This window comes from Urocampus carinirostris, chromosome 7, assembly GCF_059441175.1.
Source record: "Urocampus carinirostris isolate Australia breed hairy pipefish chromosome 7, RoL_Ucar_1.0, whole genome shotgun sequence".
Classification (NCBI taxonomy): Eukaryota; Metazoa; Chordata; class Actinopteri; order Syngnathiformes; family Syngnathidae; genus Urocampus; species Urocampus carinirostris.
This window is the reverse complement of record NC_142355.1, coordinates 25,599,637-25,614,291: the sequence shown is the minus strand read 5'-3', so window position 1 is coordinate 25,614,291 and position 14,655 is coordinate 25,599,637. Positions and strand designations below refer to the sequence as shown.

Here is a 14,655-nt window from a genome sequence, read left to right as displayed (position 1 = left end):
TAGAGACTTAAGGCATGGTCACACAGCCTTTCACGGGCGTATCGAGGCTAAATCACGGCCAGAAATTTCTGCCCGTGAAGCAGACGCTGTTGGACGCTTTGAGATCGCGATACAGACGAGATACAGCCGTGCTTTACACGTGGTAAGAAATTCACACGCAGGCTGGCCGCGTGAAAAAGTTTTGCGCTGCTCAAAACTTTAGACCACGGGTAACCGCCGGCGGCACACGTGGTACACACGAGGTAAAGACACAGTACGAACGTGCTAGGACGTGCTACGGCCGCGGCCAAGACGTGGTTACACGCGGGTAGGACGCGAAATTTTAGCGGGTAATCGCAGGTGGAGCACGGTCATAGCACGTTTGTTCTGCGCCTGTATCGCGGTGTTATCACGTGCATTAGCGTGTGTACCGCTTGTAAGCACGGTCAAACGTGATGCAGCCGCGGTTACCAGCGATAAGGACACGGAACAGTCGCCGGCGTCTGTTTCGCGGGCATACCAGCGGGTTTAGCCAATTTTGCACATTTTCCACCACTTCTGGCTGTGATTAAGCTGCGATACGCCCGTGAAAGGCTGTGTGACCATGCCTGTAGGAGGCACATTAATTACTTGCACAGTCATACTCACAAACACCGCAAAGCTTGAATTTTGTAAAGTTTTGGTCATCAAATAGGTTTTTTTGTTATTATAGTCGTGAACATAGTCAAATAGTGAGGGTAGATAACAGTGTGTGCCACACTGTAAAGTGAAAACAGTTACGTAGGGGCGTCATATCCCGAGGCTCTACTGTATTTCTACAGGTCAGTAATAATACAATACGGAAGGACCATTACTGCTACATGAATTAATGTTGTTGGTTGAAACTTGTCTTAAAAGCAAGCTACGTCTACAGTCAATTTTGTGTAGAGGGACTTACAGGTGAGTGTTTGGACACCCAGTGTCTGAGAACGTTCAGAACTCTATTGGTCGCTGCTCGTCTGATCACAAACTCTTTGTCGCCATTCCTCTGATCCGTCGGGAAGCCTGTGTGAAATATTCAAACAGACTCATAGAATTATTCTTTGATGGAGGATGTGAGAGTTTAGGTCAAAGCATGTTGGATGCACACCTGTGCTTGCGAGCGACATCCTTCGATACTTTTCCTTGGTGGGGGTACCCTCATTTGCTCCGGCTGTAGCTATTGCAAAGGCAGAGGCAGCCGACAGGGCGCTTCGGTTGTTGTCCAGTTCTCGACAGGAGGACATCACCATCCCGTTGTTGTAGGAAAACAAAGAGAACTCTGGGGCAAGATTCAAAAAGCGTTGCGCTAATTTTCTTATACAATTCAAATACAATTGCCAAAATAAGCAGATCAAAAATCATATGACTTTTTTGCAAGTCAAATTAAGGACTATTCAATTCCAAAGCTTATAACTGTGACTATGTCAGACAGATGAAATTAAATGCATCTGTACTCTTCTGGTTTGCGGTATTTAGTGACATTTTTACGAAAGGACTCTGCTCGCACCTTGTTTTGTAACCAATATTCACACACATTAATTGAATTTCCCTGTTTATTTTCTGTACAGCCCTTTGAGACTTCTTGTGATTAAGGGCTATACAAATAAACATGACTGGACTGGACTATTCTCTTTTTACACTTACACTTGCAAAAGAGATTGCATAGGATGCCAGTACTCAATTCAAATACAATCGCCACAATAAGCAGATCAAAAATCAAGTTTATTCTCTTTTTAATATTGGACACTTGCAAAAAGAGATTGCATAGGACACCAGTTGTTTTACGTTGACTATTATACCTCACTGTTGTTTGTTAGTATGACTACATCATTGCCACTATTGCCCAATAATCTTGCTGTTTTTTGCTAGACACAACGAATTTGCTTTTTGTGATGTAGGAAATTTAACATAAAAGACTTTGCTCAGTAGAGGGCTTTTAGAACAGGTTGAAATTTCTTCTTAAGGGTTTGTGGCCTTCCTTGTTTGCTTTGCAATTTCAAAATCCATTTTGAGTGTCTACTAAACTTTAAACTTATTACGTCGACATTTTTGAAAGCCATTGCAACTTAATTGAGAAAATTATTTTCTTAAATTACATTCTTGAATAAATATCGACTTAAAATCTGCCTCGCATGAAATAAGTGTCTCGCAAATTAAATGCACAGTTTTGTTCATAAAAACATAAATGTCAAACCACAGCACTAAAGGGTTTAGTTTATTTGTATTTACAAATATCTATGTATATCGACATTATGCTTAAACATCTAATTTTGCACTATTTTACTCGCCGCTAGAGAGAGCCCAAAAACCAGCAGTGGAAAACAGGATGGCTTTGAGAAAATAGAAATTCTAATGAAATAAATATTGAATCAATTTACCATTTTGTTCACGGTTGATTTATTATTTGAATGTCTTTCAATAAACATATTATAAATTTAATATATATTTTTTACTTTTGTTTTTTTAAATGCACGTTTCTTTAAAATTTGAGTATTACATCTAAAAAGTAATTGTTATTAATTATGTTGTTATTATTAAATACTATAAAATAATGTTTGAGCCATTATTTCCATATATGTGTTCAAAGTCATCAGTATTGATGTTATTTAAAGTTAATTCATTAAACTTGGGGGTTGCGGGGTTATTAATAAGTGTCAAGATAAAGCAAATCAATTGAGGTAATTCTTAATACTCAGCCTACATAAACAATGTTTATATAGTTGAATTGTGAACAAATAATTTTTGTGTTCAAAACAAAAAACTAAATAATATCTATTAGTTTTTCAAAAATGAGCACTCCTTTGGATATGCAAAACATATGTCTAATATTTTTGGTGCAAAGTGACTGCAAGCTCTTTCTAGCGTCGCCACCAGGGGGCTTCACAGCCCAGCGTAGGCATCCTCCAGCCTCTCCTCTTTGGAAGCCTTTGGTATTCAAGATGGTTGCAGCTAAATATAGCCACAAAATATCAGCATAAGAGAGGAATCAACAGATTCTGCAATTTGCTATTTTCATCCCGAGAACATAAACGCCTCTCAAGAGGTGAGAAATCTTACATTGTGAAGGGGCACACGCGCTTTCACTCGATTCTAGGGAGATTTTGCGTTTTAAGACACATTTTCTTCCCTCCCCCTGCAAAGTGGTGCTGAGATTTAGGAGGCACAGATAATCTTGGCTGCAGTGAAACAGCCTTATTATCCGTGGGTGGAAAGGGAAAACACGCTCTGGATGTAGTTGCTATGACACAAGTTTCCCTGACACCTACTCAAGCCAACACTGGTTTCCCTTGCTTGTTTCTCACCGTCGACTTGTTACTTAAGCTTTTGACACGGTGCCACGTCTCCTTTGCGCTTGCTTTCGCACTAAGAGACGATTAATCGAATTGGGTTCGGCCGCCCAATCCCGAAGAGCCAAACTCATGCGTCTCTTTGTATTCTATTTATGTCTTGAGCGCTCCTGGCTGCTGAGGGTGAGTCGGGGTGAGGTACGCGCGTTTGTATAACACGCCGTCTTGTCGCCGTGACGTCACGCTACTGTTTGGAACAAAATGTACCTGAGGAGTTTTTGCATTTGATGTTTTTAGGGGTGGTCGGCGACTTGGTAGGCGAGGCTTCGGGGTCGGCGTCATCGCTCTGGTTTTGATCGTTGTCGCTTTCTTCACGCACGGAAAGATCTGCGTCGATAAAATCGAGAAAGTTGATTTAGGTTAGGTTCGGATCGATATTTGAATCAAATATTTCATCCTCATTACAGACACTGGTTTAAAATAGAAATGAGTACTAAACTGAGCTCACACATTCTGACAGCCTTCATTTTCATCCAAATTTAATGAATATTGTGAACCTGAAAATAAGCCAAGTCCTCCTTTGAAACCAGACTTGAAACATTCGAAACTGCTGGATTTTTTTTCATGTTAAAAATTGTTACCCTACTTGGAAGCCGCTGCCTTATTTAAAAGCTAACTTTAAAATCCTTATGCAACAGCTAAAATTGTGACATCTACCTGGAAGTGAACTCCTTTAAGGAAACCAAGCCTTGAAACCTTGAACCCTTTACAATTAGAGATCACAAATTCTGACAACTGCTAATAATAATTCATGTTTTAAACTTAACCTTTCAAACCCAGAATAAAATCATCATCAAAAGCTGTGACTCCGCTTGGAAGCCAAACCAAGATTTTAAAATGACTTGAACCTGAGATTAAACATTCTGACTGTTAAAACCTTTCAACGCCCTTTTAAAAGATTACATTTAATTTAATGGTCCCCTTAGGGAAGTTTACTTCCACCGACTGTACCGGGGGGAAATTTCAGATATTACATTACACAAACAGCAAAAATGACAAACATATACAACAATCTGGGACTATGAGGGTAGACTGATTGAAAGGGTCAGCCTGGCCTGTTGTTTAGGAAGTTGAAGTGGGGATCAGGTTTTTCCCGAGGCGGGTTATCCTGAATATTAGTGTTCTGTAGCTGCACCCTGATGGCAGTGGGATGAATTTTTGGTGTAGTGTGTGAGTGATATCCTGGACCTGTTATTTCTGTCAGAAATTTTCGGTCTGGGTAGGCCAGTGATTTTAGCTGCTATTTGAGTAAAACTGTTAAAAATCGTGACCCCCTTTTAGAAGCCAAACCCTCTTTTGAAACTATGATTTCCATACTTGAAAAGTCTTTCAAAATGAACTATATTAAAGGCCCTGGGCAGCTGAAACTAACAAGATGGAAATCTGATTGAACCAATCAATGTAACATCTGCATTATCCATTGGAAAAAATAGACAGTAGTATACTTTGAGGCTTACCCTGTTTGCATGCCGAAGTCTCCTCCACTTTGTCTTTCTTGTCCTCTCCCTCGTCGGCTATTTTGCTGGCAACGGGGCTGGACACGTAGAGTTTGTTGATGTCTAAGGTGGTCTTGCTGAAGGGGGACATGGACGAGTACATGCTTGCATAGCCGTTGGATGAGCAGCTGAGGGCGGCCAGGTCGAGCGCTTTGCCCCCAGTGATGATGGGGATGTTGAGGGAGAGCTTGCGCCTCCTGTTGGGCGACGAGTTCTTGGCGATGGCCAACGGTGGAGGGGAGGAGAACTTCCTGCTTGCCCTCGGGGAGCTCGGCGGTTCTCCGTACAGGAGTTTGTTATTCTGGCTGCTTGCGAAGAACAACTCCAGGGACCTGCACAACAGCCACAAATGCATTCCTTTAAAGCTCCATTGTATATTGCGTAGAGAAAACACTTCAATAAAACATTATTATTTCAAATAATATGCAAAGATTCATGTACTATTCCATGAACATGATTTTTTTAAAGACTGATAAGTTTCAAAAATGTCTAATTATCCAGTTTAAGACTCCCTTTGTAAAAGCCCTTAGGACCGTTCTGCAAAGCTACTTTACTTACATTACACAACTGAGCTGCGATGTTAAAAGAGTTCCGTGATCCAGGCGTGTTCCACTTTCCACTGTTTATACCCGACTTTCTACATGGTACCTATTTATTCATGTGTAATGTGCAACCCTAATTTTTAATTAGAAATTGTTTCAAAAAATGTTCCCATTTTTCTGATCCCAAACTTTGCATTTTGGTGCAACGAGATTCCCACCCAAGTCGTAACAGTGAGAACACTGTATTCTAACCACTGGACCACCGGTGGTATAGACGATACCTAATGCACTGGTGATCCAGTGGTTTGGGTTTGGCATTTTTACCTTGGGTTTGAATCCCGATCTTACCAATGTTTTGCAATGATATGGTAAAAACTCGTGTATATTGTGCGCTTAAACAAAATTTTTTGGGGGGGGTAAGAATAAATGTGCGTTAGACATGAGCACTTATATTAATTTTTACTGTAATTTTAGATTTGATTACGAGTTGAATGTGATTTTAGTGATCAGGAAGAGGTTTTATGGCTATTAAGGGTTAAATTATTAGCTTTAGGGAGGCCGGAACCGATTGGTTTTCAATTATTTTTCTGCTTGTTACACGGGCAATTCGAGGTACAAGCACTATCCTGGAACAAATTAAGATTGTATGTTGAGGTACCACTTTATATTGTTGTTATTTGCATGGATTAACACAAACTGTAATTTTCTTTTGCTGGCTGAAATTTATCATTGGTCATGCAAGAAAACATGGAAGACTAAAAAAAGTTGGGTCAAAAATAAAAAATTGGCCAGTCCAATATGCGGGTGAATTGAATCCAAAGCCCAATGTTTTTTTGCAGAAACACAAAATTGGTTGTATTAATTAATTAATTTTATTTACAACAACCAACCCGAAAATTGTGTAGTGTTGCACAAAATAATTCTGCAAAAAAATTACATATATATATTTTTAAATCCCTCCACAAAATTGATTCATTTTGTAGATAACAGTCTTCTTTAGAACAACCCAAACAATTGTCTTTTTTTTTTTTTTGTAAAACGACCTAAAAATGGTTCAAATTGATTAAAGTTATGAGATTGTCCAATACTTATTTTAAAGTGAAGTAGGCTTCAGAATTTTGCAAAGTGGTATCTTTTAAGCTTTTATAGTGTGTCTTCTTTGATTGCACATGCTTCACTTTAGAGATAAGCTCTTAAACCCAAGCCTGAGTCCCAGCCCAACCCGACCTGAATTTTGGCCGGTTGGGCAGAGCTACACTACGTAAAAATTACAGTGCGCTGTTTCGAGACCGAGATTAGTTTTGGCCACAAAAAACATGGTCGGCAAAAAAATAAAAGTTGCCCCATCACAACACTACTTTACTAGACTCTTGCAATCTCAATTCAAAGAACTCCTTCCTGTCTCTTCAATTATCTACCTGTCCTTTTTTCTTCTTTGTCTCTCTGCCTCTCTGCCTCTTTCTTCAAGAGCCTTACTCAATTCTTAAGAATGTACTGCTGCTGTGGTTTATGACTCAGTTTTCAACCCGAAAAAATGAATAATGGTCCGGTCAGTTCTCTTAAAATCCCGCAATAATGGCAAATTGTCGGTTAATGAAACCTTTACAGTCACAAAAATATAAAAAATGCAATCGCTTCTACTGTCTTGTTGAACTTGGATTTCGTTACAAAAGACAGTCTTTAATATGTTATCATAAATCACCTTTCTTTCTCCCGAGTCCTCACAAATAAAGTATTAAGTTTCGGGTTTCTTCTGGGCTCAGACCGGCAAATCAAGTTATTTGGTCGTACTCGGTCTGGGTCAGGCTGTTTTTACTCCCCTCCATACTGCTGCATCAGCTCCATTCTAGGCTAAAATGACCTCTAATGGTGAATTATTGCACACTGTTTAAAATTCCTCGCTTGGGAACGTGTCTGAGGTAGCTTTGCTAAATACACATCCCTCCTGAATTATGTATGCAAACCCAGTCTATTTGCCTCTGTGTCCGGTCGATTTGGAGCAACATAGGGTACAAGCTGCAGTGTTGCTGGAAAAGGAAGAGAAAAAAAACTCTCCCACTCTCTGCCACCCTCCTGGCGACCTCATGGGTTCCCATAAATAGCACCGCGAATGATAGCGCGCTTGGCCGCCGCTGACACAAGCAGTGGAGTGGAGGTGTCTCATAGTGACATGACAAGTGCTGTGGGGTAGGTAATGCTGCAGGGCACCTGAGAGGTGCCTGATCATAACCCCGCAGTGGGTGGTATGGGTGGGAGATACCGGAAATTTTCGTATCGATCCAAGTAAATACAGTGCCATGAAAAAGTATTTACCACGTTCCTGAATTCTGTGATTTTTGCATGTTTATCACTTACAATGGTTTAAGATTATCAATCTTATTTTAAAATTACACAGGCAACCCAAAGAAATACAGTGCCGTTTTGAGATGTTTATTCCATTTATTAAGGCACAAAAATCTGGCTCTATGTTAAAGAGTAATTGTTCCCTCCTTGTTAATTCACAACTTATCTGTGACTGACCACAGTTTTTGAAAAGCTGAGGGCATAGTCAAAATCGATTCCAGTCGTCTGTATTGAATCAAGAAATACCTTAAATTGAACCTGTTAGAAGGGTAGCACGGCGGCGCAGTGGTTAGCGCTTGTGCGGCACAGTTCATGTCATGGGAACCTGTCGTGGGTTCAAATCCAGCTCCAGAGTTCCTGTGCGGAGTTTGTATGTTCTCCCCGTGCTTGCGTGGGTTTCCTCCGGGCACTCTGGTTTCCTTCCACGTTCCAAAAACATGCATTTCAGGTGAATTGGCCAGTCCAAATTGTCCCTAGGTGTGAATGAGCGAATGAGTTGTCTGTCCCTGTGTGCCCTGCGATTGGCTGGCAACCAGTTCAGGGTGTCCCCTGCCCACTGCCCGGAGATGGCTGGGATGGGCTCCAGCCCCCCCGCGACCCTAATGAGGATAAGCGGTACGGCTAATGAGATGAGATGAGATGAACCTGTTAGACCAAGTTAGCTACAACATTTCAAGAACACAAATGAAGAAGAAATTGGTAAAAAAATGATAGAAATCTATCAGTCTGGAAGAAGTCACAAATCCATTTCCAAGGCTGTAATGGAGAAAACTGGGAGCAGTGGCAAACCTTCCCAGCAGTAGCTGACCAACCAAGATTACTCCAAGCGTGCAACAATGGTTTAACCGAAAAACATCCAAGGAACTGCAGGCTTCGCTGGCCTCAGTTAAGGTCGGTGTTCATGACTCCGCTATGAGAAAGACACTGGCCAGAGAGGTCCCAGGCAAAAACCACTGCTGTCACCAAAGAACACAAAATGTTGTCTGACATTTGCCAAAAAGCATCTTGATTATCTTTAAGACTTTTCGACTGATGAGTAAAAACATTAACTTTTTGGAAGGTGTGCAGCCCATTACATCTGGCCTACAAATAGCATTTGACAATAGCATTAAAGAAAAAGAACATGCCGCCAACATTAAAGCATGCTGCCTCAGGAATAGGACAACTTTCTGTGGTTGACAAACTAAATAATTCTGGTGTTCATAAAGAGATCCTGAAGAACAACCGGCCATTAGTTCATGCCCTCAAACTCAAGCGCTCCTGGATTACGCAGCGAGACAACAATCCGAAACACACCAGCAAGTCCACCTCTGAATGGTTCGTAAAAACAAAATGAAGGCTCTGGAAGGGCCAAGTCAAAGTCCGGATTAAATTCTGATAGAGTTGCCGTATTATGACCTTAAACAGACAGTTCTTGCTAAGAAGAAGAAGACAACTACAGAAGATTAAAACCATTTTTGCAAAGAGTTGGCAGAAATTCCTCCGCAGTGTTGTTAAAGACTCATAACCAAATGTTGTAAACTTTTCATTTCTGTTATCGCTGCCAAAAGTGGCCCAACTAACTATTTGTTTTAGGGGGCAATTACTTTTTCAGATAGGTTTTGATGGGGTTTTTTGTGCGTGTTCGGTAAAGGTAGTGTCCATGACTTCAAAATATTCTACTTGGTTACCCCATCTGGCTCAAATCATCATTGCAGTCTCTGTCAATCTATTTTTGTTGCTCAAGCAAGTATGTAAAATTCTTAGATGCACTTGAATAAACTATTTCATCTTTTTGGAGGTTTGAGTTGGCATTTGGACTGTATTTGAGACGGTCCAGCGTAATGGGCTCAGTGGCTGAACAGGGGAAAAAAACGTATATAAAGGGTCTTTGAACACAGTTGGGGTTTAACACATACTTAATAGAGATAAAATTTTATTTTAAACTTTTTAAGAACACAGGTACCTCACCTTTAATAAATGACATCAACATTTCAAAACTGGATTTTGTATTTCCTTGAGTTTTCTTTGTGTGATATTAAAATTGCTCTGATGATCCGAAACCTTAGTGAGTGATGAATATGCTAAAAACACAGAAATCAGGAAGAAGGCAAATCATTTTTCACGGCATTGTACATCAAGAATTGGCCTTTTTGTGAAATGTGTGCAAGAGCGAACTATCGATCCAATGACAATAGTATTCCGGGACAAAAAGAGTCAATCTGTTTCAAGTATTTGCTCCGTATCGATATTTGGATCGATCCCCGCATCCCTAGTGGATGGGTGTGGGGAGATTCTTCTACTTGTGGCCTCACAGTTAGCGGTGAGCCCCACCGCAACGCTCCATCAATATTTCACGCCCGCCGCCGAGCTTTTCACAAGGAGGCGAGGGTGGGTGGGGTCTTGCAGCAGTCAGCTTGGTTGCCATAGCGTGAGGGGAGACCAGTCCAGACACTCCCAGACAGCGGAGAAACCGGGCCTAATTAGCGGCTTTGTTTCCTCTAATTAACTCTTCCTTTTACTTTCGTTTGATCATTGTTCGCTTTTGTTATTCGATATGAAAACATCACTGAAAATCAGTTTGGGGATTTAATCTGCTGGTATGACTTGCATAATAGCAGATTTTCATAGACATTTTCTTTGTACTGCTAAAATAATATTTACCCATGGCCAGACAATTTAGCTTATTTTATTCGTGATTTTCTATTCTTAAGATGATCATTTTGACATAATTCTTAGGAGAAAACAGTTCTTAAAATGAGCAAAATAATCTTTTGATAGCGATATAAATAGACAATTTATTGTATTTCAACAAATTATTTTTCTGATTTTCGCAAGAAAAAATATCTTGAAATAACAAAAATTACAATTCAAATTAGCAAAATTATATACCATCCGGTCGATTGATTGAAAGTTTTGCCTCTTCTAAGGTGTTTTTGCAACAAAAAAAGTAAAATTAAACCTAAAATGAGAAACTGTTAACCATCTTCTGAATGACTAGAATATTTTTCTGTTTTTTTAAGGATCTTGTGTTTTGCAATAAACTAGATAAAATATCTTGAAACAAGATAATTATACTTAAAATGAGCAAAACTATACTATCTGCTAGGTAATTTTAAAACGTAGCAACAAGATATCGCTAATCAATAAAATTATACTTAAATTGAGCAACATTATATACCACCTGCTAGATAATTGTAACATTTTACTTGTTTTGAGGATATTTCTTTTTTCTTTTCTTTTTTTTTTTTGCTAAAAAACGGATAAAATATCTTAAAACAAAGATAGATGCTTAATATGGGCAAAATTATCTTCGAGCTATTTGATCATTTGACCATTTAGCTTGTTTTAACGCTATATTTTCATAATATTTGCTTAAACAAAATAAAACATCTCAAAACAAGAAATGAATACTTAAAATGAGCAACTGATCCACCATCTGTTAAAACATGCTTGATTCAATAATATCCTTTTTTTTTGCAGGAAATAGAATAAAATACTTTCAAACAAAAATAAGTTATACTTCAAATGAGCCCAATTACCATGTGCTTATCAGAAAAAAAATGCTAATTTTAAGGACACGGCTTCCTTTTTTTTCAAAGAACAATAGTAATAAATTCATTTTAAACAAAGAACATTCAAATTAGAATTACGAAATCATCTTCCATCCAGTTAAATTTCATTCCCAGTTTATCTCATCCCTGAATGCCAGGCTTAACAAGTTTTCTGGTGGAAACCCTTGCTGCTTAGTATATTCAGACACTTTGTGTACTTTTAGACGAGCAGAATCGTTTGGGAATTTTATTAAGACGGATGGATTTTCTATTTTCACCATGAGTCATGAAACATCTTTTTTAAGTAATTATTTCCTCCCGGATCACATAATTTCTCCTATGTGGCCCATTACTCCTCCCACTCCACCCTAATTTCAGATCCGATCAAGAAGGATGTCAAACTTTACGACGATTCCATTCGCTATTTATTAAAGCTCTCGATAATCGAGCGAAGTTGTGTGACTCACCGAGCAGGAATGGCGCTGATGGGTTTCTTGTAGATGGTGATGAGCTTATCCAGAACCACGTCGGCCGTGGTGAACACGCGGTAGGAGTGCAGGAATGTATTGAGGAAGTCAATGGATAAGAATCTCAGGTCGGTCAGTCTCTCCAGTAGACGTTCTACACTAGCGTAGCGGATCTGCAGTACTTTGCAGGAGTTCATCATCTTGCTGAAGCGGATGTCCACGTCATCGCAGTATAGGCTGGAATCGGACCTGCGCACGAGGATTTAGTTAGTTTGGGATTATGATTCGAAAAACTGGAACAAAGGCAATGAGGTAGAACCAAAAGAGATCGAGATTAACCCCCAAATTATTGTTGAAAATATGTGGTGTTTTATGCCATCCACCAGTTCAAATGCACTAGTTGGTTACATATTATATTACTAAAACATGGGAAATTATATTCAAGTGGTGAAACCTGAGCCACCTATAGTCTATTTCAACTCCACAAGTGGCAAAATGTAAGCCGAAATGGAAAAAATGTATGCATTATATTGCCCAATTTTATTTTAACTAAGACGGTTGAATATTACATAAAACTTGAAATGTTTGGGTTGTACCTTGTTACTATTTAAAAAAAAAATCACTGGAAGATTAGTTTCCTAATATATACTGTTTTTCTATATTGAATTTTATCCCCAAATATATTTAAAATGGGCATAATTTTCTGCCAACGGAATAAATTAATTCATTGATATTTACATTAATTATAATAAAAATTCAATCAAATGCAATTTGCCCCAAAAGCTTTAACTGTGTCTTTAAATTGTATTCACTCTGTATTTCGAGTTAACTTCCATCCATCCATCCATTATCTGCACCGTTTATCCTCAGTAGGGTCGCAGGGGTGCTGGAGCCCATCCCAGCAATATTTGGGCAGTGGGTAGGGGACACCCTGAACTGGTTGCCAGCCAGTCTCAGGGCAGACAGAGACAGACAACTCACTTGCTCATTCATACCTAGGGACGATTTGGACCAGCCAATTAACCTGACATGCATGTTTTTGAAATGTCAGAGGATACCGGAGTGCCCGAAGGAAACCCACGCAAGCACGGGGAGAACATGCAAACTCCACACAGGAAGGTTCGATCTCATGACCTTAGAACTGTGCCGCACATGCGCTAACCACTGTGCCGCCATGCTGCCCTAGAGTTAACTTGAAAGTTAAAAACAAAAGTTAGAGCGTTAAAGCTTTACCTTTAACTGTATGCTGACAGAAGCTTTACAATTTTCCCCCCGGGGCCATTACCACACTAAACAAGCGCACAAAACTGAAAAAATTTATGAATTGTGACTTAGTTGGGATTTTTTGTTGCTTCTAAATAATTCAGCACTGCTTTTCATTGCACCATTGTAATGATGCACTATTTTTTCATTGCACGATATTATAACTTACTCCAGTTTCTGAGCACTTACGTTGTAGATATTTTGTCCTTTTTATCATGACAGTTTTTTATCTTCATTTCTCTTACAATTCTTTATTACATGTCTTTCCTGGATTGTCGTGTCTAATCTTGTTGCATACAATGTATCACCATGTTGATATCAATGACAATAAAGACAATTCAATATAACTCAAAAATTAAGTTTTTAAGCTGTATTTTTGGGGAGTTTAACTTTTGAGTCAGAGCTTTAGCTTTAAATCAACTTTGGCAACGGTGTATTATGGATTATTTTATGTTAAAAGTACGTAAGAGCTTACTTGATCATCTGCGGGACAGTGACTTTGGAGTTCTCCTCAAAGGCATTCATCATGAGTCCATTGCACCGGATGTTGTCGATGCACTGTGAGACACAAGAGCAGATCACATGACAGGTTAAGCTGTGCAAGAACATTACCTTTTAAAAAAAATAAATGATGATAATAATAATAATAATAAAAAGGGCCGCAATGGATGCCCGAAGCCTTGCCTGGCTGATGTCGCTGGTCCAGGCAGACTTTTCCTGCCTGGACGAAGCCACCAAAATGACTGTAAATGACTGACTATCCTTTGGCTCCACCACAATCTTGAAATCCAGGTGTTCCATGTCTTGGCCACCTTTGTCTGATTTGGCTAGAGAGGTTATAGTAGATGGTATAGTCAGATTCTTTTGTTTGTTTTGTTTAAAAACAAATGTAAAACTGTTCGTTAGTGTAAAACGTCATGTTTTTAGGTCATAGACAACAATCACCATATTACTACATTCCAGTAATGTGTTATAAACACCACACTCACACTCATCATCAGTCCCTTCAGGCTCTTCCATCAGAGTGCAGTCTATAAGGGAGACTACGCCATTCTGCAAACACATCACATACATTTTTCTTGCGATGGATCTGTTTACTTTCATCTACCACAGAAGGTATGGCTCTCATAGGTCTACACAATGAGATGTAATAAAAGTGATGGACGTAGTATTATGAAAAAAATACAAACAATCTTAAAGATAAATGAGATTTATCCGAAAGCTTTTAGTCCATTTTAGCTGCACTAACATCAATATCCTCTTGAATGTTCAATAATATAAAGTAGAGTGTTCCCTCGCTTGTAAGCAGTTTGACATTCGTGTCTTCAGTGTATTGCAGATTCTTTCTAAGAATAGGTTCCATGAACAAAAACATAATGATAAGCAAATCATTTGGTGTTTGTTGGCATTTATTTCTGTTGTGGTTGCTTACAATAAAGAATGACTTCTGTTTTTACCATCTGATCAGGATGTTGCTTAGGATGCCACTGTTGTTCATATTTTTGACTATTATTGTGCACAGTTGTTCAATATTCTTGGCTCACTATTGTTTGTTATTTCAACTATTATACGCTGTTTACATCATTGACACTGTTGGCCAATCATGTTGTTGTTGTTTGAGTTCCAAACCATTGATCTAATTTTGTTCTACCTTAAATTTTAAT

At 39.1% G+C, this 14,655-nt stretch overlaps 1 protein-coding gene and 1 long non-coding RNA gene across 2 annotated transcripts in view; one reads left to right on the top strand and one right to left on the bottom strand.

Moving 5' to 3' along the window:
- The window catches only part of LOC148362796 (ras-specific guanine nucleotide-releasing factor 1), a 61,300-nt gene that overhangs the window by 10,773 nt on the left and 35,872 nt on the right, over positions 1–14,655 (bottom strand). Inside the window, exons 11-18 of the mRNA XM_088340361.1 lie at positions 13,981–14,044; positions 13,676–13,818; positions 13,467–13,549; positions 11,729–11,977; positions 4,805–5,175; positions 3,555–3,674; positions 1,109–1,279; positions 917–1,023 (exon numbers count right to left, since the gene is read on the bottom strand). Of these exons, the coding sequence (XP_088196487.1) occupies positions 917–1,023; positions 1,109–1,279; positions 3,555–3,674; positions 4,805–5,175; positions 11,729–11,977; positions 13,467–13,549; positions 13,676–13,818; positions 13,981–14,044 (1,308 nt within the window). The remainder of the gene's footprint in view (positions 1–916; positions 1,024–1,108; positions 1,280–3,554; positions 3,675–4,804; positions 5,176–11,728; positions 11,978–13,466; positions 13,550–13,675; positions 13,819–13,980; positions 14,045–14,655) is intronic.
- LOC148362797 (uncharacterized) overlaps positions 1–14,655 on the top strand; it is a 44,561-nt gene that overhangs the window by 14,249 nt on the left and 15,657 nt on the right. The gene's annotated exons all lie outside the window — the stretch shown is intronic.